This window comes from Budorcas taxicolor, chromosome 6 (genome assembly GCF_023091745.1).
Source record: "Budorcas taxicolor isolate Tak-1 chromosome 6, Takin1.1, whole genome shotgun sequence".
In the NCBI taxonomy this organism is placed as follows: Eukaryota; Metazoa; Chordata; class Mammalia; order Artiodactyla; family Bovidae; genus Budorcas; species Budorcas taxicolor.
The window spans coordinates 58,531,780-58,558,106 of NC_068915.1; the positions used below are offsets into that span (position 1 = coordinate 58,531,780).

Here is a 26,327-nt window from a genome sequence, read left to right on the forward strand (position 1 = left end):
TAGCCTCAACAGCCTATAATATATATATATATTTATATATAGTTGTTATTTATCCACTAGTCACATCTGACTCTGCAATCCCATGGACTCTAGCCCACCAGGCTCCTCTGTCCATGGGATTTTCCAGGTAAGAAGACTGGAGCAGGTTGCCATTTCCTTCTCCAGGGGATCTTCCCAACCCAGGGATTGAATTTGCATATCCTGCTTGGCAGGTGGAATGTTAACCACTGAGCCACCTGGGAAGCCCCATATATATATATGTGTGTAAAATGTATAATTCCATGTTTGTATAGAAAGGTCAAACATTTTGTAAAATATTACTCAGATGTGAAGAAAAAAGGGTCTTTAATTTCTGCATCTGGTCTATTTTCTCCCAAAGTAGAGCAGGAGGACAGAACTGACCCCAAGGCTGATGAAGATCCACGGGACTCTCCAAGCACCACTGCATACAGTTCTGAGGCTGACTTTTTCCTTGTGGCTAGCAAGTCTCATTGACTCCTGCTCACACAACATCCACTTGGGAAAGGAGACAGAGGGGAAAGGTCCTTGAATGACTGAGCATTCATTTGACAGAGACTGTTTCAATTTGAAACGGAATGGTTAAACCAGAGAGACTGAGTACCTGTAATCAGCAAGTCTGAGCACTAGCTCAATCCCCAGCCTGGTTTCCAGTCGAGCTGAAACATGGTTTTCAGTAAGTCTTCCCTGCATTCATGGAAATAACGGAGGCAGCATCCAGAAATAATTTGAAACCAGTGTTCATCAGAATCCAAGTGAATGATGGTTTCTTAAATTGGATTTCAGACGTTTTATTATTTTTTTAACCTTTCACATCATCATTTTCAGTGACTAGTCTTAATTTAATATTAAAAGCAGCTCTAATATTAGCCCAAAAGAGTCCATGCTTGCCCTTCTCCTTGGGCCATTCCAAATAAGTTCTCTGTGCCATGAGAGCTCTTAGCTTGTGATATCTATCAGGAATGGTGTTCTGTGGAATGGGTTCCAGCAAGATCAGGATTAAGTTATCAGATCCTTCATGGAAGAGATTGTGGTGGGCAAAGTAGAGTTCATAATGACACCACTCGCTCTGGACAAAGTTGGGAGACAAAACGAAGATGGACTTGTAACTTTTCTCAATGCAGTTGATGATATTTTCCACGATGCTCTTGCCAGCAACAAAGTTTCTCTCATGGAGACAAATCCTTATATCTTCTTTTTCTAGACAAGGTACCAGTTCATTCTTCACCCAGGCAGAGTCATGTTCACTGTAGGAAATAAAAGCATGGAACTGGAGAGTTCTTTGGCGTTCTTCCAAGGGTACATTCCTGGCCCTGCGCCGGGTCTGCGTCCACTGACACACCATCCTGAGGTACCAGGGCAGATCCAGGTAGATACAGAGGACAGTCACAGCAACAGCCAGCAACAGCCCAGGGACCACAATGGTGACAATCAGCAGAGCTGTGTTGCAGGATAGCTCAGATACGTGCAAGTCCTTTAGAGGGGTTCCCTTGTAGCTTTCGGGATAGTCACACTTATAAGACTCAGGCCAGCCCTCTACCACGTCACTTGATACTTGGCCTACACTTTGGATAAACTCTCTTAGCTCACAGGAACATTGGAATGGATTGTTCCCTGCTTTGAGGGACCTAATCTTCTGGCAGCTCTGGAAGAAATCAGCTGATGGATTGGAAATTGAATTATAGTCAATGATCAGTATGGAAAGGCTGCTAAGGATACCACATCCAGGAAGGTGGGCTAAAGAATTGGAAGCAAGGTTGAGTTCTTGCAAGGTTTCTAGACCAGTGACATCTTTAGGGATGCTCCTTATTCTGTTATTGTGAAGATCAAGAACCTTGATCCAAGGAGGTAAACATCTGAAAACAGAGTCAGTGAGGGCATTTGAAGATAAATTTACCACCACTATACTCCCAACCCAAGTGCAATTTCCATTACGTCTGTCATATTCCAAAGAATTCCAGCTAACATCCAGTGTTTCCAAAGAAAGCATACCCTTAGTCATGAGACTTGTTTTGAAAAGGTCTTTTAATTCATTCTTTTGTAAAATAAGTGTCTCCAATCTAGTTAAAGTGTCACAATTTTGAAAGACACTATCTGTGAAAGCATTCTGGGTAAAGTTCAAAAACTTAAATGTGCTTGGTTCCTGAGGACAAAGCATGTGTATAAAGGGTGTGTCTGATATGGTTAACATCGGAATGTTCATCTCAGAAAACACTGTGTATAATGCTGTCTGTGAAAAAATAAAAACTTCGTTCATAACATATTCTATTTTCAGTGACTTCAATGTCGTTTTATAATAAGTAAAAACTTCTTCATCAATGCTTTCAACTATTGTTAAATTGTAAATATTGAGATATTCTACAGGTTTGGGCCAAAGGAACTGAAAAACTTTAACCAAACATTTCCAAGTTGTTTCCATATGGTTGAGGGTAAAATTTAATAACGTTGGTCTTCCAGTGAGTCCTGATAAAAATTTAAGTAAAACTTGACAATTGCCATCGTTCACTTTAATATTAGTCAGTTGTAAGCACCCTAAGCTATTCACTGATATCTTCACTTGGACAGAGAAAAAGCTATTTGGGTGAAAAACAAGGTGAAGTTTCTTTGTATTCAGAATTTGAAGACTTTCTTTCTTATTTTCTTTCATATAATAATCTTCCAAATCCAGAAGGATACAACTTAGGTGCAAGTGAGCAACAGGTAGTAGATCTAATTGTTCTAACTTTGTAGCACTTAATCCTAAGAAATTCAGCTGGGTCAAGTTGCCAAATTCCTTACAGATGGGCAGGGCATCGAAGTCATTGAATGAGAGGTCTAAATGCTTGAGACTCGTGGTGATTGGATGGCAGGATATCTTCTGCAACTGATTGTGAGATAAATCCAAATATTCCAAATCATGGTTGAACTTGAAAATACTAATATCAAGGCCCTGGATTCTATTATGCGAAAGTCTCAGAACTTTCAGCCCTGAGAGAAAGCTGACATCAGACAGGTGAATCTCAGATATGTTGTTCTGAGACAAGTCTAAGACTTTGGTTTTTGGTGGCAGGTCTTTGGGAACATGAACAAGGCTTGTTTTTGACATGTCTACCACAAATTCACTTTCATCAGAGAACTGGATTATGGTTCCAAATACTAAGGCCACAATGTAAACAAAACGACAGCTTCTGATAGGAGATTCTTTGTCTTTGATCATGGCGTTGAAGTGACTATCTCCCAGAGGGTTGCTGCTGATCTTCAGAACATCCTGATGTGCATCCAATTCTAGAAATATAATATATGTTAAGATGTATAAACATTGGCTGATTACTCTCAATCCTCAGCTTACTAAACATGAAATCTCAATGAGTTCTTCATTTACTATCAGGATCATTTCTGGTCCCATAATTTAATGTGCCATTTTTTTTCCAGTTATGCAAGTTGCTGGTGCCAAGAAAGGCAATGAAGACCTTGTTATCAAAGAACTGTGGTTGTGTGTTCCACTCAGGAGCCTGTCTATGTTTACTCCAACTCAGAACTTTCTCAGGGCTGAAGCAGCCTCCTGGACAGTGTTTGGAAACCCTTAAAGGCATGTACACTACCCACAGCCACCTGGAGCCAGGGATAAGGGATGGGGCAGGCAGCACATATACCAAAACCAGAAAGAAAGAAGCTAGGAAAGAAGATACAGGGGAGAAAAAAGGCTTCGGACAGCTCCATGTACACCAAGCAATCGAGAAGGCCACAGACATGCCCAGGTCTGGATGCACGCTCAGAGAAGACCTGAAAATATCCTAAACTTCCACCTCTGGTTGACTTTTAGGCTCTGTGCAAGGGGAAAGAAATAAAGGCTAAGTCAGAGTTGTAAACAGCCTGACAAGCCCTGAAGAAGCGTTTCAACACAGTGCCAATATGCAAAGATCAGGTGTTTTTTGTTTTGTTCTGTTTCCCCAGATGTTTAAGAAAACCTCTGCCAAATCACTAGCTGAACACTAAGCCAATGGAACTGAGAGTTCAATGGCCACACACAAGAAGGAAAACAATCTTTACAAAAATAATTTAGAAACATCACTAAACATGGTTCTTCCCTGGTGGTCCAGTGGTTAAGAATCCACCTGCCAATGCAGGGGACAGGAGTTTGATCCTTGGTCTGGGAAGGTCCCACATGCCCCGAGGCACCTAAGCCGGTGTGCCAGAATTCCTGAGCCCGAGTGCAACTACTATTGAAGCCAGTGCACCCTAGAGCCTGTGCTCCTCAACATGAGAAACTTCCACAATAAGATGCCGCAACTAGAGAGCCCATGTGCAGCAAGAAGATCCAGCAAAAGAGGGGCATATAAGTACATATAGCTGATTCACTTTGCTGTACAGCAGAAACCAATACAACATTGTAAAGCAACTATACTCCAACAAAAAAAAATTATTAAACAAACAAATACACCCCACAGCAAGCAGCAACAACAAACCCTGGAAAATCTGACTTACCACATTCTAGTATTTCCAGAGTTACCACATTATAATATTCAAACTGTCTGGCTGAAGAAAACAAGCTTGAGGCATGTGGACAAAAAAGAAAGCACTGTCCATTCACAGGGAAAAAAATTAAAAGAACAAACTTAGAGAACAGACACTACCCAACTTCAAGTCTTACATAAAGCTATAGCTATCAAGACAGTGTGGTACTGATAAAAGAATGGACAGACAGATCAATGGTTCAGAGGAACAGCTCAAAAATATACCCACACAAATATAGTCAGCTGATCTTTGACAAAGAAGCAAAGAAAAATCAGTGAAGAAAGGCTAGTCTCTTTAACAAACAGTAATGGAACCACTAGACATTCTACATGCAAAAAAGAAAAAAAACAAAGATGGTCTAGCTCAAGATAGGTGATAGAGCTAAATGTAAAATACAAAACTATAAAATTTCTAGAAAATAATACAGGGTAAAATCTAGGTGACCATGAATTTGGCAATGACTTAGACACAACATCTAAAGCACAATCCATGAAAGAAAAAAATGTTAAATTGGACTTCATTAAAATTAAAATTTTCTGCTTTGCAAAAGACACTATTAAGAACATGAAAAGACAAGCCATAGACTGGGAGAAAATATTTGCAAAACACACATCTGATAAAGAACTTGTACCCAAATTAAATGAAGAAAAACTCAACAAAATATAAACAATGCAATTTTAAAATGGGCAAAAGATATTTCACCTAGAAGATATACAAGTGGCAAATAAGGACATGAAAAGGTACTCAATACCATATATCATCAGGGAACTGAAAACTAAAACACCAATGAGGAATTACTACATACCTATTAGAATGGCCAAACAATCCTGAAACAGCACTAAATGTTGGTGAGGATATGGAGCAACAGGGACTTTCATTAACTGTTGAAGTTTAAAAAGGCACAGATACTTTGGGAGACAGTCTGACAGTTTTTTTACTTAAAGCCAAACATGGCCTCACCATATGATCCAGCAATCACACTCCTAGGTATTAACCCAAATGAACTAAAAATCTATGTCCACACAAAAACCTGCAGGTGGATGTTGATGGCTTTATTCATAACTGCCCCCAAACTGAAAGCAACAAGATGTCCTTCAACAAGTAAAAAAGGTAAACAAGCTGTGGTACATCCATCCAATGGATTGTTATTCAGCAACAAAAAGAAATAACCTGTTGAGCCATGGAGGAACCAAAATTCAGACTGCTAAGTGAAGAACTCAATCAGAAAAGGCTACCAACCATACCATTCCAACTCTCTGATGTTCTGGAAAAGGCAAAACTAAAGAGCTTTAAGGATCAGTGGTTGACAAGAGTTAGAGGGAGGGATGAATAGGCAGAGCACTTTGGATTTTTAGGCCACTGAAACTACGTCCATGTGATATTATGATGGCGGATATATGATCTTATGCATCTGTCAAAACCTATAGGACACTACAACACAAAGATTGAATCCTAATGTAAAGTATCAGTTCAGTTCGGTTCAGTCGCTCAGTTGTGTCCGACTCTTTGCGACCCCATGAATCGCAGCATGCCAGGCCTCCCTGTCCATCACCAACTCCCGGAGTTCACTCAGACTCACGGCCATCGAGTCAGTGATGCCATCTAGCCATCTCATCCTCTGTCATCCCCTTCTCCTCACACCTTCAATCTTTCCCAGCATCAGGGTCCTTTCAAATGAGTCAGTTCTTCACATCAGGTGGCCAGAGTATTGGAGTTTCAGCTTTAGCATCATTCCTTCCAATGAATACCCAGGGCTGATCTCCTTTAGAATGGACTGGTTGGATCTCCTTGCAGTCCAAGGGACTCTCAAGAGTCTTCTCCAACACCACATTTCAAAAGCAATTCTTCAGCACTCAGCTTTCTTCCCAGTCCAACTCTCACATCCATACATGACCACTAGAAAAACCATAGCCTTGACTAGACGGACCTTTGTTGGCAAAGTAATGTCTCTGCTTTTTAATATGCTATCTAGGTTACAGATGTTAGTTAATAATGTATCAATATCAGTTCATCAATTATAATAAACAGACCACTAATGCAAAATGTTATAATAGGGAAAATTGTGTCGAGTGATAAAAGGGACATTTGGGAATTCTCTAACCCATTTACTCAAATTTTCTATAAACCAAAAACTGCTCTAAAAATAAAGTCCATTAATTTAAAAAAAAAAAAAGGAGAAGAAAAGACGTCAATAGAAACTGTCCCCCAAGAAGCACATGCACTGATTAGCTTGATGAGGACTTTAAATCAATTGTCTTAAAAGTTAACTACATGACCATGGTCTGTTTTCACTGGACTCAGAATACTTTATTTCTCTTTCAAAGGACAGTCCCCTTATCCCCTCAAAATGTTTTACTGGTCAGTTTAATCATCTAAAATTATTCAAAAGGGTAAACAAGGAGCTACTGCCAGAAACTACAGACATTCTTGAGTCTACATCAGTATTCAATTTGGTACTACTTCAGCCATCTGCTGCAACCAGTGATACCACCCCCCCATGGGTGAAGGGTTAACAAATCCATCTCTCTCCTTATTCATGGACTAATCCGATCTCTTTTCTGAAAACCTGAAACATGGGGAATGTCAGCTGTGTTCTCAGAAAAAAGCACTTCTGGTAAAGATGACTGTTTAAGGGACTCCCCTGGTGGTCCAGGGTATAAAACCCTATACTCCCAATGCAGGGGGCACAGGTTCAATCCCTGGTCAAGGAACTAAGATCCCACATACAACAACTGATGTGCCACAACAAAGACCCAGCACGGCCAATGCAAGTAATTTTAAAAATATGACCACTGAACAGTAAATAGCATCCAGGCTGAAAGAACTGTGTATGAACTATAAATACCACGTAGGAAGCCTGAGCTCTATTTCCTCTCCTGTATCTTTCTTAGTAAAGTGGGACCAAGTATGGCCTGGGCTTCCCAGGTGGCATTAGTGGTTAAGAACCCACCTGCCAATGCAGGAGATGGAAGAGATACAGGTTCCATCCCTGGGTGTGGTAATGCCCTGGAGAAGGAAATGGCAACCCATTCCAGTATTCTTGCCTAGAAAATCCCAGGAACAGAGCAGCCTGAAGGGTTACAGTCCATAAGGTCACAAACAGTTGGACATGACTGAATCAATGGAGCACGCACGCAAGTGTGGCCTATTGCAGTTTGGGCATCTGAATTTTGAGATGAGCCTGAGAGGTCCTCTGGGTGAGTGTTGCAGATCCATGCCAACAGTGGGCTAGATCTTCTAATGCTCAACTCAATTTGGCTAAAGCAATCTGAAATGAAAAGGATGGGGAGGAAGGTGGTTGACAAGTCTCTGAGGCCTGATTGGAAGGCCCATCCACCAGCAGCTTGACCCCTAAATGTCTATGGCATATGACAGGGGGTGAATCCTTTTATGAGGGTAGATGAAAATGTGAGAAATGAGAGTTGGACCATAACGAAGACTGAGTGCTGAAGAACTGATGCTTTCTAATTGTGGTGGTGGAGAAGACTCTTGAAAGTCCCTTGGACTTTAAGGAGATCAAACCAGCCAATCCTAAAGGAAATCAACCCTGAATAGTCATTGGAACAATTTATGCTGAAGCTGAAGCTCCAATACTTTGGCCACCTGATGCGAAGAGCTGACTCATTGGAAAAGACCCTAATGCTGGGAAAGATTGAAGGCAGGAAGAGAAGGGGGTGACAAAGGACGAGATGGTTAGATAGCATCACCAACTCAAGGGATGTGAATTTGAACAAATTCCAAGAGATAGTGGAGGACAGCAGAGCCTGGTGTACTGAAGTCTATGAGGTCCCCAAGAGTCAGCCATGACTTAGCGGCTGAACAACAGATGAAGATAGGAATGAGGCCATGTTTATGTGACAAGGAAGAACTACTTACACTAACTCCATGAACTGGACTTCACCAAAACCAACTGTAGCTGGCCTGGCAGAGATAACGCTACGCTGTGTGGAGCCATTTGAGAAGATACAGTTAATACAGGCCAAACCTAGCACTGATGACTAGCTGAGGGGTGGAGGCAGGTGCACCAGCCCACAGACCCCCTGACTGCGACTGAGACAGAGGCGTTACGCCAAAGGTCAAGCAAGAAGCCAATCCTAGCAATTCAGACACACTCACGAGTCTGTGCCACTCTAGCTCTGATCTGCACAGAAAAATACCTATGAGCACCCACAGCGAACAAGAGTTGGCCAGGACAGACCAGGACCCACAGCCACCTACCTCCCACAGCAGCATCCTGAGAGCAGTGGTGGTGGCCAGTTGTGATGGCCACAGAGCAGCCTCCTACAGCTACGCTAGAATGCCCACACCTGCCTGGAACCACCTACAGGCAGAGGCTAGCAGTGCCTTCACAAACCCACAAGGGGCAGCTGATATAACACACACACTCTGCTCTTTCCATTCACAGGAAAATGTTTTTAGTTATAGGATCTTATTTTCAGACATAATTCCCATACAAATGGGTATGGGTTTTTCCGATTCACATTAGACCAGAAGGACCAAATTCAGAGAGGCAGGATTTGGCACTTGATAATCTGGAATCATTTCAAATCCTGAAAGATGATGCTGTGAAAGTGCTGCACCCAATATGCCAGCACATTTGGAAAACTCAGCAGTGGCCACAGGACTGGAAAAGATCAGTTTTCATTCCAATCCCAAAGAAAGGCAATGGCAAAGAATGCTCAAACTACCGCACAATTGCACTCATCTCACACGGTAGTAAAGTAATGCTCAAAATTCTCCAAGCCAGGCTTCAGCAATACAGGAACCGTGAACTTCCAGATGTTCAAGCTGGTTTTAGAAAAGGCAGAGGAACCAGAGATCAAATTGCCAACATCCGCTGGATCATCAAAAAAGCAAGAGAGTTCCAGAAAAACATCTACTTCTGCTTTATTGACTATGCCAAAGCCTTTGACTGTATGGATCACAATAAACTGTAGAAAATTCTGAAAGAGATGGGAATACCAGACCACCTGACCTGCCTCTTGAGAAACCTATATGCAGGTCAGGAAGCAACAGTTAGAACTGGACATGGAACAACAGACTGGTTCCAAATAGGAAAAGGAGTACATCAAGGCTGTATATCGTCTCCCTGCTTATTCAACTTATATGCAGAGTATGTCATAAGAAAAGCTGGGCTGAAAGAAGCACAAGCTGGAATCAAGACTGCTGGGAGAAATCTCAATAACCTCAGATATGCAGATGACACCACCCTTATGGCAGAAAGTGAAGGACTAAAAAGCCTCTTGATGAAAGTGAAAGTGGAGAGTGAAAAAGTTGGCTTAAAGCTCAACATTCAGAAAACGAAGATCATGGCATCTGGTCCCATCACTTCATGGAAATAGTTGGGGAAACAGTGGAAACAGTGTCAGACTTTATTTTGGGGGCTCCAAAATCACTGCAGATGGTGACTGCAGCCATGAAATTAAGAGACACTTGCTCCTTGGAAGAAAAGTTATGACCAACCTAGATAGCATATTCAAAAGCAGAGACATTACTTTGCTGACTAAGGTCCGTCTAGTCAAGGCTATGGTTTTTCCAGTAGTCACGTATGGATGTGAGAGTTGGACTATAAAGAAAGCTGAGTGCGGAAGAATTGATGCTTTTGAACTGTGGTGTTGGAGAAGACTCTTGAGAGTCCCTTGGACTGCAAGGAGATCCAACCAGTCCATTCTAAAGGAGATCGGCCCTGGGTGTTCTTTGGAAGGAATGATGCTAAAGCTGAAACTCCAGTACTTTGGCCACCTCATTCGAAGAGTTGACTCATTGGAAAAGACTCTGATGCTGGGAGGGATTGGGGGCAGGAGGAGAAGGGGACGACCGAGGATGAGATGGCTGGATGGCACCACCGACTCGATGGACGTGAGTTTGAGTGAACTCCAGGAGTTGGTGATGGACAGGGAGGCCTGGCGTGCTGCGATTCATGGGGTCATAAAGAGTCGGACACGACTAAGCGAATGAACTGAACTGAACTGAATCTGGAATCATCAGATTCCTACAGTTGACATGCTGATAAAACAGAAGATGATAGAGAAATATTAAAAAGTATATTGAAGGAATCAGAAGGCACGTCAGAATAAAGTGGGTGCATATAAAAGAGAACAGTCTTCCCAGAGGCCAGAAAGTCTCACCCTACTCCAGCGGATGACAGACATTGCCTCTCATGACAACAACGCAGAGTGAATGAGAAAAGATGACCTGGTTGAGAAGAGGCAGGTGTATGACCCCATGGACTCAATATTTGCTACCAGGACATGGGGCTAGAACTTCAAAGCTTCCTCAATCCCATTTAGGGTCTGATCTCCACACAAAAAGCATCTAGAAGGCTCCAGGGGACCAGAGCAGGCAACCACATTTCTTAACTAGGATCCTGTGTAGCTAGTATAACTGAGAGCAGATTTTGACCACTTGTTGTTCAGTTTTACTAACAAAAAGATCTACTGTTCATTACTGTAGGGTATACTGGACATTGCAAAATAGTTAAGAGATGAGTAGTTTCAGTAAGTCATACCTTGGAAGAGTAAAAACTCTTCGTGGTTGGGGAAATTTCATTACAAACTGGCACTGGTAATGAAAAGTCCCTCCCTGCTCCTCCAGCACAGCATTTCCCAATTGCCCATCAATACAGTCATATTTCTGTCTACAAAGTAAACTTTTAAAGTCACTTTTTAAAATGCTCTAAATATTCTCTGGATCAAGAAAACCACATTTTCAATTATAAACATTAAAAATGGTGAGAGTCTACAGAGTGATGGGCACTTGCACCATCTCTTGCCCTAAATCCCCAAAACGATGAAATGCACACACATATAAAATCGGAAAGGGAAGTGTTTAGGGGAACTGAAACCAAGAGAAGTCTCTGAAATCCACAAACAGATCGAACTATGACAGACAATACTAGCCTTCCAGAGATGTCTACTTCCTAATTCCAGGATTTATAAATATGTTGTTACACGGAAAGGGGGATTTAAAGCTGCAGGTAGCATTTAGTTTGCTAATCAGTAGATCTTAAAATTTACATGAGTGGGCCCAATGCAATCACAAGTATCTTTAGAAGTGGAAGACAGAGGCAGAAGAGGTCAGAGTGGTATGATATGAGAAGGACATGACCTCCCTTGAGGAAGGGGGCCATGAGCCAAAGTATGCAGGCAGCCTCTAGAAGCTCAAAAAGGCAAGTAAGTGGATTCTCCCCCAGAGCCTCCAGAAGCAATGCTGACTTGCCAATACCTTAACTTAAACCCAACAAGACCAATGTCGGACTGCTAGCCTACAGAACTGTAAAATGATAAAGTGTGGTTTTTAAGCTACTAAGTTTGTGGTTATTTGTTACAGCAGCAAAATAAAATTAATACAGACTAGTTTGGTCCACCCCTCCAACAAGCAGGCTGTGAAAATGGATCAACAAGCAGTTATAATAAGCATCCCTGGTGGCTCAGAGGGTAAAGAATCCGCCTGCAATGCAGGGGACACAGGTTCAACCCCTGAGTCAGGAAGATCCCTTGGAGAAAGGAATGGCTACCTTTCCTTGCCTGGAGAATCCCAGGGACAGAGGAGCCTGGAAGGCTATAGTCCATGGGGTCACAAAGAGTCGGATTAAGGGACTCGTATCTAACTATCACAATTGGGGTTGCACAAGCAAGAAGCATGACACTTTCACAAAGTAAACACCATGACAGAAAGGAACCAAACACAAAATATGAGAGACATTAACACCCAAGGAGACAGAGGTAAAAGAGAAAAACGGGCATTTATAATAGATATCCTCAGAGAGCGAAAACTCTAAAAAAAGGATGGAGCAGGAGTCATGAAGATTAACAATTTGATATGGAAGACTTACTGGATGAGGTGAACTGCAGAGTGGCACTGCTAATGTAAGAATGAGTGAGAGAGAAGACCAAGGAGAGGCGTTTCCCCAAAATGCAGTCCAAGAAGCCAAAGAGATTAGATATACGAAGGAAATGCTAAAAAAATGTGGAAGACAGACCCACTATATTACTAAAGCACAGACTCTACGCTCTGAAAAAGAAACTGACTCCAAAAAATTGGGAATCAAAAAGGAGCACTTTGAAAAGAAAGTACAAAGTGTATTGCTAAGTTCTAATACAGATTGAAGGAAATTTCAGTGTTTAAACTGTTTAAATGTAAATTGCCAGTATTAACAAGGGGGTTAGTGGATAGTGCAGGGAGAGGGAGAGAGTGGACCAAAAGCATGTTACAATCCTTGCCTGACTGAGAAGAAGCTATATATACCAAGTAACTCAATATTCTGTTAGAAAAATATATAAGTTTAAGTATGTATATTATAAAATTAAGAGTAATTATTATAAAATACAAATAAAAGAGATACACTCCAACTATTTGGTAGCAGGGAAAAGATCAGATATGAGAAACCCTATTCAATCTCGTTCTGTGCTGAAGAAATAACACACGATGATTAAATCAGATGTTTTGGGTTTGTGAAAGTGAAGTCGCTCAGTCCGACTCCTAGCGACCCCATGGACTGCAGCCTACCAGGCTCCTCCGTCCATGGGATTTTCCAGGCAAGAGTACTGGAGTGGGTTGCCACTGCCTTCTCCCACAATAAACCACAATTGTGTAAAGTAACTTAATTTGTATACTTTTCCTAAGTAAACTCTACATTACCCTCTCCTTATCTCACTTTTTTCCTCCTAAGCAACCTGACCCCTACCCCAAATGCAGGTGTCAGATTCCTAAAAAGTCTGGAGGAAAGCTATGAAAAAATCAGGAGGCATGCAGGTTTGTGGAAGAAACCAGCCAACCAGTTCAGAGAAATACTTGCACTGCCAGCTTTATGGTGCAAAATGTAGAGTGAGAAGCGATTACATCTCAGGAAAATTCCCAGTGCAGCGAGGAGTTGGCTGAGATGCAATGAACCATGACTTATTATTAGCAAATCCATGACAATAACACAGCAATGGATTAAAGGAAAAAAACAGATGAGCATCTCCATAGACGTTAAAAATTCACTTGATAAAATTCAGCATTCATCTTTGACTAAAAACATGTTAAATAAAGTATATATGCAAAAGATACTTCTAAAACTTGATAAAGAATATATCAAGTATCTTACTTAAACCAATATCCTACTCCCAAAGCATTCCATGAGGGTCAATGTCAGGGATGCCCACTATGTCCTAAAAATGTTTATTTACTTATTTCTCTGCACCGGGTCTTAACTGCTGCATGCAGGATCTTTAGCTGTGGCATGCGAACTCTTCAGTTGCCTAATGAAGAGCCTGAAGTCTCAGTCATTGGACCACCAGGGAAGTCCCTCAAGGATCCCCACTATTATTTAACACTGTTCTATAAGTTCTAGCCATTGTAATGAAGGGGGTGGGGGATGAGAGACAGGAATATTGGAATGGAGGAAACAAAATTATCATTATTTTTAATTATATGATTGTCACTCTGGAAAATCCAAGAGAAGTAATTGAAAACCTGTTAGAACCAGTAAAAGAGTACAATACAGGGGCCAGTACAAAATAAATTATTTTTTAAAAATCTGTCCAAAATAGCAAGCAGATTGTCAAATAAATTATGGTATCTCCATACAATTAAACACTACTGTGTGGCCTTTAAAAATAATGAAAATCTAACTCCATGGAAAACTGCTCACTATATATATATGTGACAAAAGTAGTTTACTTATAAAATGTACAGCAGTTAATGTGTACACATACATATGGAAAACTATAGGACACATATCAAGATATTAACAGTGGTTATTTCTGCATGGTAAAATTTTAAGAGGGGTTTATTTTCCTTTCAGTTGTTCCCTGTATCTTTCAAATTTTGGACGTTTAAAATTAAGGAGAGCACATTATTTGCTCAGAAAATTTACCCCTTCAAAATCAACAGTGAATAATATGATTAATGTCCAATTTCACAAAAATTAAAAATCATATTAAATAAAAAAATATATAACATCTAAATGAAACTTGTGATATTAGACTGAATCTTATTTTAGACAGACCTGCTGTAAAAGTTACCTGAGTAACAAGTGGAGAGAGGATTTTAAGAGGGACCAGGCATTAGAGTCTGTTAATATATAATATTAATATATATTATATAATATATAATATGTCATACGGATACATTAGGAAAATGTACTTCTTTTAGAGATACAGAATGAAGCATTTAGAGATGAAACATCACCATGTCTATAATTTACGATATTTAAGTATAAAAAGATAAAGTGAATCAAATGGGATTTTTTTTCTTAAATATTTTTTTAAAGTCATGATTATTTTCACCTACCAAATTGGGAAAATTCAAAAATATAATACCCAATGTTGGCAGGTGGGACTAAAATGAGAACTCTCATTTAATTCTGGCAGGAATGAAAAATTAGTACAACTTTTCTGAAAAGCAACTTGGTTATACAGATAAATTCCTTAAAAATATGCTTACCTTTATTTTAGCAATTCTACTTCTCAAAATTTCTTCTAAAGAAATACACACAAAAATATTACTATGAGGATGCTCATCAGGATGAAAAACTGAAAAAAAATCATGACTAAGTATAGAAAATAGTTCAATCAGTTATGGTACACCCATACTATGGAATGGCATATGCAGCCATAAATACTGTACTTTGTGGGGGAAACTCTACAAAATAATGTTAAATGAATAAAAGAATACAAAATTGTGTGCATAGTAGGACTCTAGTTTTATTAAATATGGTTAAAATCTAACATATACACAACGCCTGGGGGAAAAAAGAATGGAAAGAAATAAACAAAATGCTAATAGCAATTATCTCTAGATCTCTTAAATCATAAGTGAATTTAATTTTTTCTTGTAACTTTTGTATATTTCCAAAATTTCTAATTTTGAACATCTTTTATAACTTGAAAGACTTGTCTGAAAATATAGCTAATATTAAAGAAACACATTGTATTATTTGTGTGGGAAAAGAGAGAGAGGGAGGGAGAGAGAATTTCTTCCTCTTGATAGATAACTGACATCTCTGAATAAGAACCCACTCAAACGTCTCTGGATGGTGTCTGCGTTCAGGGGGCTGAAACATAGCCGCTATGTGGGAAAGTTGATCAGCTTCCCTTATATCACCCTGCCTCCAAAACACAAAGGTTCCTCCCGGATCATTTATACCCTCATGCGGTTCCTAGTGTTTACATTTAAGCCAAGAGTTTCTCTAGGAGAAAAAAAGAAGGGGAAAAAAAGTGAGATGAAAGAACGGAAGATTAGAGAGCTCACAGCTTTTTTTTTTTTTTTTTTTTTAAGGAAGTGAAAGAGACAAAAGGCTAAAAAAAATTTTTTTTTCTTTAATGCATCAAATGAAAGATGGGGGGAGACAGATGCCAGACGCTCTGTATCAAGAAAAAAAAGTGGATAAGATCTATGAAAATCAAAACTATGAAAAATGAAAGACCAGAAAAGCTTGAGATTCCATAATCAAATCAACAAATATGTAAGAGAAATATTGTTTTATTTGTCAAAGTTTGGGTAAGAAAGTTAAATAAGGCAAGTTCTGGGCCAGTCACTGCCACTTCCTTCATTCAACAACTGTTAGCTGAGTGTAGTACGTGCCGCCCTCCCCCAGACCTTCAATGCTGGGGCGTATGAATAGGAACAGCACAAGCTCAATCCCTGCTTTCAAATGCTTATAAATAAGTGTCAGACACACATAAATGATTCCAGACAGTGTCACAGCGAGAATCAAACACTCATGTCTACTATAAAAACATATAACATGTGATAGGATAGGTGTCATGGAACCAGGAAAATGTGAAAAGACAGAAGGCAGTAAACAAAAACGGAAGAAGGCAATAACATCAGTTAGCTTTTTTCCCCTTAAATATGACAAGTGCTAGTTATTTCTGTATCTTTCAAGGTAGCCATATCTTCGTCTTTCTTGTATAACAGAAAGAATGTTTGCAACATTCAAAAAAAAAAAAACACCTTAAAATCATTTTGCAAAAACTTAACCTATTTCCTATACAACCGCTAGCACTTTCTAGCTTATTTGAAGTAATTATTCCATAATTTGTAAAAGCCACAAAAGCCTTCTTACTTACCAAGATTTCTTTCTCAGGAGAGAAAATAACTTCTAAAGGTACGGAAAAAGAGCTTGACAAAATGCAAGTCCTCAGTCTAAGTAAAGCAGTATCATAGAAACGGATTTGCGCCATCTGTCGTACTGTACTGTAATTACTCCTGCACACGAACTTCACTTCTAAGATCCTGAGCAAAGCACATGGATCAGTAGGTTTTTCTGAGCTACAGACTTAAACAGCAATCAAAATTTTAAATTTATATCATCACCCAGCTAATAACAATGTCAATGTGAAGAAAAATGTTTTTCTAAGAGAATATTTATCTGTAAGAGTTTGCAACCTGCGTGTTAAATTGTCACCACAGTGGAAAGTTATTCAGCTTAACCTGTTTTATCACCATATTTAATATTTCCAAAATAATTGCAACTACCATGATTAAGCAATTTTGGAGCATTATTTTAGCGACCTGTGAGACTAAAATAAAATAAGCTTAGGCTCCAGAACTGGTTTTTTAAAAAATCCGCTTTTAAGAAAGTTTAATAGTTAGCACACCTGGGGAAAATTGCATTCTGTTTCTCCACGTTCTGACCAACATTTGGTATGGCTAGATGTTTTCATTTTTAATTCTAGAAAAATAAATAATAGTGAGATCCTGCAGGACTGATTAAAAATTAATTTCCTAAAGGCCATTTAGAATAAAAAGGTTGATGATACAAAAAGAGGATGTCCAGTTAACAAGATACTTCAGGCATCCAGGATACCTTATTTCCAAGACGCTCCCTTAAATGAGGTTCTGTAAGGAACTGAACACATGAGCTAAAGTCATTCTATAATTAATCCCAGTCTTTGGCATTAATTCCCATCACTAAAAAAATAAGTTAAGACCCTACTGTCTGATCCACAACAAAGTTGGACATCAGAGTAAGAATCACTTCTGCTTTCAGCAGGAAAGGAAAGGCCAGCTTCTCGCGATTCATTCTTACTCATCAAACATAACGGGAAGCCTTTGCAGGCTGGGGGAGGATCAGCAAGGAGTGGCTGGATCTTTGCTAAATGAGTGGAAGAGATGGCTAGAGAGGAGTGGGTCTCTGACCCTTGGAAACCAGCTTTGTGAAACAGAGGAGAAAGGAACCAGCTATGGGTTTGAGGGAATTTCAAAGAACATGGGACCAAAGTCTTTAAGAAATATGCACACACACATCACTGCTGATGTGGTCACATCACATGGTGACAAAATGTGCGGTTTGGTGACAAATGCTCATTAGGGTATTGCATAATAACACCGGCTTCCAGGAACAAGGAGGCTATTCTTCTGAGGCTGTTATGATTCTGAGAAATGTCTTTAAGGAGATGACAAAAGCCACAAAATCCAGGTGATATGGAAGATGGCATGACAGTGGAACAAACAGACAATGCTGGGCAGAAGTCCTCCCACGGCTGTGCCCTAGCTGTGTGGCCCTGGGCAAGTGACTTAACCCTGAAGATTCCATCTGTTCATTCATAAGATGCGAGTGCTTATGAGTTTTTTTGACTTCCCTGGTGGCTCAGCCATTAAAGAATCAGCCTGCAATGCGGGAGAACTGAGTTCGGTGCCTGGGTTGGGAAGATCCCCCTGGAGGAGGGAATGGCAACCCACTCCAGTGTTCTTGCCTAAGAATCCCACGGACAGAGAAGCCTGGCGGCTATGGTCCATGGGGTCACGAAGAGTTGGACACGACTGAGTGACTAACACTTATGAGTTTTAGGCAAGACAATAATAAAAAGTGGCTGAAATAGTGATTGCCCAAGAAGACAAGTCATTATAGTAAAGAGTTTTAAAATTCTATGCAAGTCTTACATTTTTTATACTGAGGTGGAAAGACTTCAGGATATACTGTTAAATGAAGAAAAGCAAAGAAAAGAAGAATAGGAGAGTGTGACAGCATTTGCATAAAATCTGGTCCCTCAGACACCTACATAGGTTATCTTTTTGCCAGGAGCAAGACATACACAAAGGAGACACACACACACACACAGAGAAAGGAACAGACCAGGTGAAAACAGAGGCAGAGACTGGAAGTCTGCAGCCACAGCCACGGAATGCCCAGAGCCACCAGAAGCTAGCAGCCCTGTCAGCACCTTGATTTTGGATTTCTGGCATCCAAAAGTGTGAAAGAATCAATTTCTCTTGTTTTAAACCACCAATTTGTGGGAATATTTTATGGCAGCCACAGGCATCTAACACAAGGGTCAACATAGTTATGCTAACATCTGCATAAAAATCTTTTTTTTCTGCTGCTGCTGCTGCTAAGTCGCTTCAGTTGTGTTCGACTCTGCGCGATCCCATAGACGGCAGCCCACCAGGCTCCCCCGTCCCTGGGATTCTCCAGGCAAGAACACTGGAGTGGTTGCCATTTCCTTCTCCAATGCATGAAAGGAAAAGTGAAAGTGAAGTCGTTCAGTCGTGTCCGACTCCTCGAGACCCCATGAACTGTAGCCCACCAGGCTCCTCCATCCATGGGATTGTCCAGGCAAGAGTACCGGAGTGGGTTGCCATTTCCTTTTTTTCTGAGGGGATATTTAAAAAGCTGTTACCTTTGAGCAGAAGAACCAAGGAAGGGAGATATTTTTACTCTTCCTTTTATACTCTTCTGTCCTGTTCTAATGTCTTTGCTATGTACATGCATTACTTTTATTTTTAAAAAACAAAATAGCATTATAGGAGGATAAGTAAAATAGTCTAAAGCCAGCAAATATACTGTCCACATACAGAAGCAAAGCATTACTTTAGTGATTTTTGCTCTTTAAAAAAACTTTCTCTAAAATCAATAAATAAATATCACCTACCAACAGCTCGGAAATAAATTGTATGAAAATGATCAATATCATAAACTATACAAACCACTAGAAATAAAACTGATAACTCAAATATTAATATTAAAACCAAAATCTGCTGAATTTTTTTTAAAGCCACATTCCAAGAGAAACTTGCAACACAAAAGGATTAATTTTAGAAATATATAAAAAGTTCCCATAAATCCATATTAAAATGACTAACAAACCCAATCAGGGGTGGTGGAATGCAAAGGATATAGACAAATGGATAACCTTCAGACAACTGAGAGACACCATTTACACCCCTTTGAGGGAAAAAATTAAAATATCTATAATATTCCCTTTGAACTGTGTGGTGCTGGAGAACAGTCTTGAGAGTCCCTTGGACTCAAACCAGTCCATCCTAAAGGAAATCAATTCTGAGTATTCATTGGAAGGACTGATGCTGAAGCTGAAGCTTCGATATTTTGGCCACCTGATGCAAAGAACAGACTCATTGGAAGAGACCCTGATGCTGAGAAAGACTGAGGGCAGGAGGAGAAGGGGATGACAGGGAACGAGATGGTTGGATGGCATCCCCAACTCAATGGACATGAGTTTGAGCAAACTCCAAGAGAAAATAAAGGACGGGGAACCCCGGTGTGCTGCAATCCATGAGGTCACAAAGGGTTGGACACAACTGAGTGACTGAACAGCAACAAACGTAATACCCCCAATGTTGGTCAGAATGTAACGAAACAGGAGCTCTCACATATGTCCAGAGATCCTGACTTAAGTAGTCTGGGATGGAGTCGGCCATCAGTATTATTTTGAAAATTCTTCAGGTGATTCTGCCTGAACACAGTGAGGATCAGAGACCCTGAGATCTAAATGCCAGACTCTGCTCTTCTTTACACCAGAAATCCTTGAAAGAGTTGTTTCACTCACTGTCTCTAATTATTCTCTTCCCATTCTCTCAAACCCACTCAATGCAGAATCCTTCCCTTCAGCTCCAGAGAAACAACCCTTGTGAAGGTCACCAGTGACCATACTGCCAAATCCAAAGGTCAAGTCTCAACTTTCACCTTAACTATCAGCAGCATTTAACACAGTTAGAAGGATATGAAAAGTTTTCTTACTTGATTGCTGGAGGAATCAGGCATCCTGACTTCACACTATACACAAAGCTACAGTAATCAAAACGGTATGATACTGGCACAAAAACAGAAATATAAATCAATGGGACAGAATAGAAAGCCCATAAATAAACCAACACACCTATGGTCAATTAATCTATGACAAAGGAGGCAAAACTATACAATGGGAAAAAAACCAATCTCTTCAATAAATGGTGCTGGGAAAACTGAACAGCTATATGTAAGGAATAGGAAATTAGAACATTCTTTAACACCATACACAAAAATAAACTCAAAATGGATTAAAAACCTCTATGTAAGACCAGATACTATAAAACTCTTAGAAGAAAACATAAGCAGAACACTCTTTACATAAATAGCGGCAATATCTTTTTCAAGCTGTCTCCTAGAGTGACGGAAATAAAAACAAACAAAGGGGACCTAATTAAACTCAAAAGTGTTTACACAGCAAAGGAAACCATAAACAAAATGAAATGACAACCCACAGCGTGGGAGAAAATATTTGCAACCAACAAGGGATTAGTCTCTAAAATTTACAAACAACTAATGAGGCTCACTGTGAAGAAACCTGAGTGCTGAAGAATTGATGCTTTTGAACTGTGGTGTTGGAGAAGGCTCTTGAGAGTCCCTTGGACTGCAAGGAGATCCAACCAGTCCATCCTAAAGGAGATCAGTCCTGGGTGTTCATTGGAGGGACTGATACTAAAGCTGAAACTCCGATACTTTGGCCATCTCATGCGAAGAGTTGACTCATTGGAAAAGAGACTGATGCTGGGAGGGATTGGGGGCAGGAAGAGAAGGGGACGACAGAGGATGAGAGGGCTGGATGGCATCATCGACTTGATGGACGTGAGTTTGGGTGAACTCCGGGAGTTGGTGATGGACAGGGAGGCCTGGCGTGCTGTGATTCATGGGGTCGCAGAGTCGGACATGACTGAGCGACTGAACTGAACTAAACTGAATGAGGTTCAATTAAAATAAATAAATAAGAAGACGTAAACAGACATTTTTCCAAAGAAGATATATAGCTGACCAAGAGATACATGAAAAGACATTCAACATTGCTAATTATTAGAGAAATGCAAATCAAAACTATAACTAGATGTCATGTCACATCAGTCATTATAGCCATCATCAAAAAATCTACAAAGAATAAATGATGGAGGAGGTGTGAAGAAAAGGGAACCTTCCTACACTGTTGGTAGGAATGTAAATTGCTACAGTCACTATGGAGAACTATAGGGATGTTCCTTAAAAAACTAAAAATAGAACTATCATAGATCCAACAATCCCACTCCTGGACATATATCTGGAGAAAAACATGGTTTGAAAGGCTACATGCACCCCAATGTTCATTGCAACCTTGTTTACAATAGCCAAGACATGGAAGCAACCTAAATGTCTACAGATGACTAGATAAAGAAAATGTGGGCAATGGAATATTACTCAGCCATTAAAAAGAATGAAATAATGCTATTTGCAGCTACATAGATGGACCTAGACATCATCCTATTAAGTGAAGTCAGACAGAGAAAGACAAATATAGTGGTGCTTATATGTAAAATCTTTTAAAAATTGTACAAATGAACTTTTTTTCCAAAACAGAAACAGATTCACAGACTTTGACAACGAACTTATTGTTGTGCGGGGGAGGAGGGGGATAGATTAGGAGTTTGGGATTGATCTATATACAATAGATAACCAACGAGGAACTATTGTATAGCACAGGGAACTGTGCTCAATATTCTGTAATAACCTGAATGGGAAAGAACTTGAAAAAGAATTGATACAGGAATGTGTATAACTGAATCACTTTGCTATACACCTAAATCTAACACAACATTGTTAACTGACTATACTCCAATATAAAATTAAAATTAAAATTAAAAAAAGGGTGTGTGTGGGGGGGGCGGTGTGGAATGCCTGATTGCGCTGTTGCCTTTCAGCAGGGTAGAGAGGGGCAGGTTTGGCAAAGGAACTTGCTGTGCCCTGTGCCAAGTCGCTTCAGTTGTGTCCGACTCTTTGCGACCCTGTGGACTATAGCCTGCCAGGCTCCTCTGTCCATGGAACCTTCCAGGCAAGAATACTGGAGAGGGTCGGGTAGCCATGCCCTCGTTCAGGGCATTTTCCGGACCCAAGGATCCAACCGGTATCTCTAATGTCTCCGGCATCAGCAGGTGGGTTCTTTGACCCAAGGCACACATAAGTCACAGGCACGGTGTCTGTGGTACACCAAAACACGCCTGGAATACAAGTTGCTAACACCACTGAAGAACTCAGAAAAAAATAACTGCTTTCAACATTAAAATCTCCTTTTTATATAAAAATACATATACTATATATTCACAAGAATAGATTTATACTGTACATGCGCTCTTCTAAGTTTTCCCTGCCCTCACTTAATATTCGGCTATGGCCCGCCTTCCTTCCATATCAACAAACTGGACATAGAGTTATAATTTCTAACGACTACAGCATACCTGGTCGTTTGAAGTTACTAAAAATTACTTCACCAATCTTTTGTTGGGAGGACAGTTTACTTCCGGGTTGTTTTCTGTGGCACAAACAATCACAGTCAACATCCTCGGACATACACGTGTGCACAGTCGACTGTTTACTTAGTACACATTCGCAGATGTGGAATTCCTGGGCCAATGCTAACACATTTGAATTTTGATCCACGTTTCCAAACTGGCCTTCTAGAAAGTGTTTTTATTCGGTTGACTGGTTTTAAATCAGATGACACTCTCACAAACAGGGTAAGGGAAAGCTATTTAAAGCACCATGCGGGGGGGTGGGGGCGGTGGCGGAGGAGTGGGATCGAAAACTCTTACTGAACTCGAGCAACCCCTTCCTGGTTTAACTGCGCAGTTTCCTGGGCGCTTTTAAAGGAAGGAAAGGGAACAGGAGACCCCAAGATCCGCCCCGGGCGGGGGTGGGCGCCCCTCCAGCTCACCAGGCGGCACGAAGTTCGGAAAAACCAAGTTTCCGATGCTTGGTCGGAAATGCGGCCGGGACCCCCATCCTCGAGCCCCGCAGCCTGGGTGAGGGGGTGCCCGGACCTCCGCCGCGCTCCGGGCCGAGACCGGGCCACGGGGGCGGGGCCCTGGCGGGGCCGCGGGGCGGGGCCCTGGCGGGGCCGCGGGGCGGGGCCCTGGCGGGGCCGCGGGGCGGGGCCCTGGCGGGGCCGCGGGGCGGGGCAGCTCGGCCAGTCCGCCCTGTCCCCCTCCCAGCCCGCCCTCCGGCCGCGTCCCCGCCAGCCCTGCCGACGTGGCGGGGCGGGACCCGGCGGCACTCCCGCGCGCCCTCGGCCGCCTGAGCGGTAAGAGCCCCGGGCACCTCTCGCCTTCACCCCCTTCCCCGGGCGGGCGCGGGGGCGGGGGCATGCGGGAACAGCTGCCGCGGGGTGATGGGGAGCCCCTGCCGTCTCTGTTTATCCCGTTTGGTTCCCCGAGTCGGCAGGGGCTGGGCACCGGGCACAGGATCGGAGGGAGCGGCCCTGGAGGTGAAGGTCCGGGCAGGCGCGGGCGGCGCGGCCGAGGGCCCCGCGTGGGTGCGGGCGTGTGAGTGTGTGTGTGTGAGTGTGTGTCGCTCCGGGTCCACGCTCATGCACACACCCACACGCCCGCACTCCTGCTCTGCCCCCTCGGCCGGCGTGAACCTCTGCGGAGCCTGCCTTGTGCTCCCGAAGCATTCGGTCCCAGCACAAAGCAAGTCTGAAAAAGTTTCCCCCACGTCCCAGGTCCCAGTGAGAGGCAAGCTGCGGGGTGTCCGCAGCGGCGGGCACAGGCGAAGCAAGTCCCATCCCGGGGTTCGCCAGCCCTTGGCCTGGAAAAGCCGAGCTCCGGCCTTGCCCTCCCACCTAAGCTCATCATCCGTTATCTCTCCCGCTGCAGACGCCGGCACTGCCGGCGCTTCCACCCCAGCTAGCACCCTGAGCCAGCCCACCTCTATTCACAGCCTCCAGGTTGAGCCCCACTCCCCGCCCCAACCCCCCCACCCGCCGGCCCAGTCGCTCCTCTTCTTCCCTGGAACCAGGTATTTCTAACCATCTCAGATCAGGCGCCTGAATTTCACTGCCCTTCCTGGAGTAGAAAGAACTCTGCATGAACTGTCAGGGTGGTCTCTCTGTCCTTTGATGCCATCAGTTCTCATCCTAAACATCTTGAGAGACTCAAGTGGGTGGCTTTTAAAATCAATGTCTCGAACTCCAGAAGACCTCGTCCACTCTGAGAAAACTAAGTAGGCAGGCTTTCTCCTCAGAGCCTTCTCTGCCCTCTTTTCCTCCCGTTGCCCCTTCCCCACCTCACCTGTGTCCATTCCCTGCCTTTCCTTCCTTTCCTGAGCTCAGGAAAAAATCTGATAAACTTCTTAGGGCATAAGTTCTAAGCAAAAGAAGGGAACTTTGAGGGTGGGATCTGAGCCTCCTTGGAGCCAGTGCAGAAGGAATTTGAGGGTGGGAAGGAGCCTTGCTGATTATCACGGATTCAGACATCATTAGACCAGGCTTACATCACACATGGTTTCTCTTTAATCAATATCAAACAATATATTTCAGTTCAGTAAATATTAGATTGTCGGAAAACAAGCTAGGTGCTTGTTGGTCACAGTTCTGGAGGAGAGACAAATGTCTCCTTTAAAAAAATGATACAGAAATAAATACTCCTTAAAAATGCCATAGAAGTCTATGCAATGTATCTTCTAAAACATTGGAAGGAATGGGGCAAATTTGGGAAAGTTTCAAAGTAGAAAGTAACATTGTTGTTCAGCCACTGAGTCATATCAGACTCTGCCATCCCATGAACTACAGCGCACCAGGCTTCCCTGTCCTTTACTGTCTCCTGGAGTTTGCTCAAACTTACGTCCATTGAGTTGGTGAAAGTGATTCTAGACACTGAGAAAAAAAAAAACAAACAGGACTTTGCCAGGCAGTTGGAGGCAGGGCATCCTGGTCAGAAAACCCAGCATAAGCAAAGATGGAGATGTTTATGAGCTGCCTGGGCAGTGATGGAAAATGTGCTGTCTGTTGAGTTGAGAGTTCCAGGAGGCTGATAGAGAAAGTGGAGCTGGACTGTGAGGGGCCCCAGATGCCATGCAAAGGTGTTTAAACCTCGTGTTTTTTAAACAGGGGAGCAAATAGGTCCTTATTCGTGTTTCATAAAATTACCTGGCAGACATGTGGAAGCCAGACTGGAGGAAAAAGAGTCTGGGATCTGGGTACACATACTTGTCAAGTACCGCTGGAACTCTTGCAACCTGGTTAAGATCCTGTCATGCACAGTTTTTGTTCCTGGTCTTTCACTGACTGACACTTTTTAAATTTGGAGGCAGTGATCTCACACAGGGTATTGTATTACCAACTTCTTATTTTGCCAAGTGAGACCATTTAACAAATCATGCACTCCAATACTGTTTCATAAAATGAAAGATGTTTTAATACCAAGAAAAGCATGAAGGTTAAACTTGCAAGATGAAGGCAGTCCTTTACGTTGAATAAATTTAGACTGATGAAACACTCTCTATCTTGTCCTTATTTTTCTCTGTCATCACGGGCTGGTCCCAGTCCTGCAGTCTGGTGCTGGGGAACAAAGTATGCTGATCGTTATGTCCACCACCCTTACTCTCCAGAGGAGGAAGTAAGGAAGCCCAACGAGAATGAGTGGGCTGTACACCCGCAGAGGGATAGAGAGATCAGAGCACAATTCTTTCCACCTCAGCATCCATCCCTCCCATCCCTTGATATTCCTCCGTGTGGCTCTTGGCCCAGCCATATAGCATCCATTCTGCATGTCTAGATTCATTGCTAGCACTTGCATACACTCTTTTCCCA

The 26,327-nt window shown here is 41.9% G+C and overlaps 2 protein-coding genes across 2 annotated transcripts in view; one reads left to right on the forward strand and one right to left on the reverse strand.

The window, feature by feature from the left end:
• Positions 1–801: 801 nt before the first annotated feature.
• TLR6 (toll like receptor 6) lies at positions 802–23,581 on the reverse strand. The gene is made up of 2 exons (XM_052642071.1): positions 23,454–23,581; positions 802–3,282 (listed from the first exon to the last, which is right to left on the reverse strand). The coding sequence occupies exon 2, from the start codon at positions 3,212–3,214 to the stop codon at positions 821–823; it is 2,394 nt and encodes a 797-aa protein (XP_052498031.1). The 5' UTR covers positions 3,215–3,282; positions 23,454–23,581; the 3' UTR covers positions 802–820.
• Positions 23,582–23,809: 228 nt separating this feature from the next.
• The window catches only part of FAM114A1 (family with sequence similarity 114 member A1), a 66,116-nt gene continuing 63,598 nt past the window's right edge, over positions 23,810–26,327 (forward strand). Inside the window, exon 1 of the mRNA XM_052642078.1 lies at positions 23,810–23,819. The gene's annotated coding sequence lies outside the window, so the exon portion shown is untranslated. The remainder of the gene's footprint in view (positions 23,820–26,327) is intronic.

Excerpts from the sequence above, each read along its gene's own strand:
- TLR6 (XM_052642071.1), bottom strand. The coding sequence starts at position 3,214 with ATGATCAAAGACAAAGAATCTCCTATCAGAAGCTGTCGTTTTGTTTAC.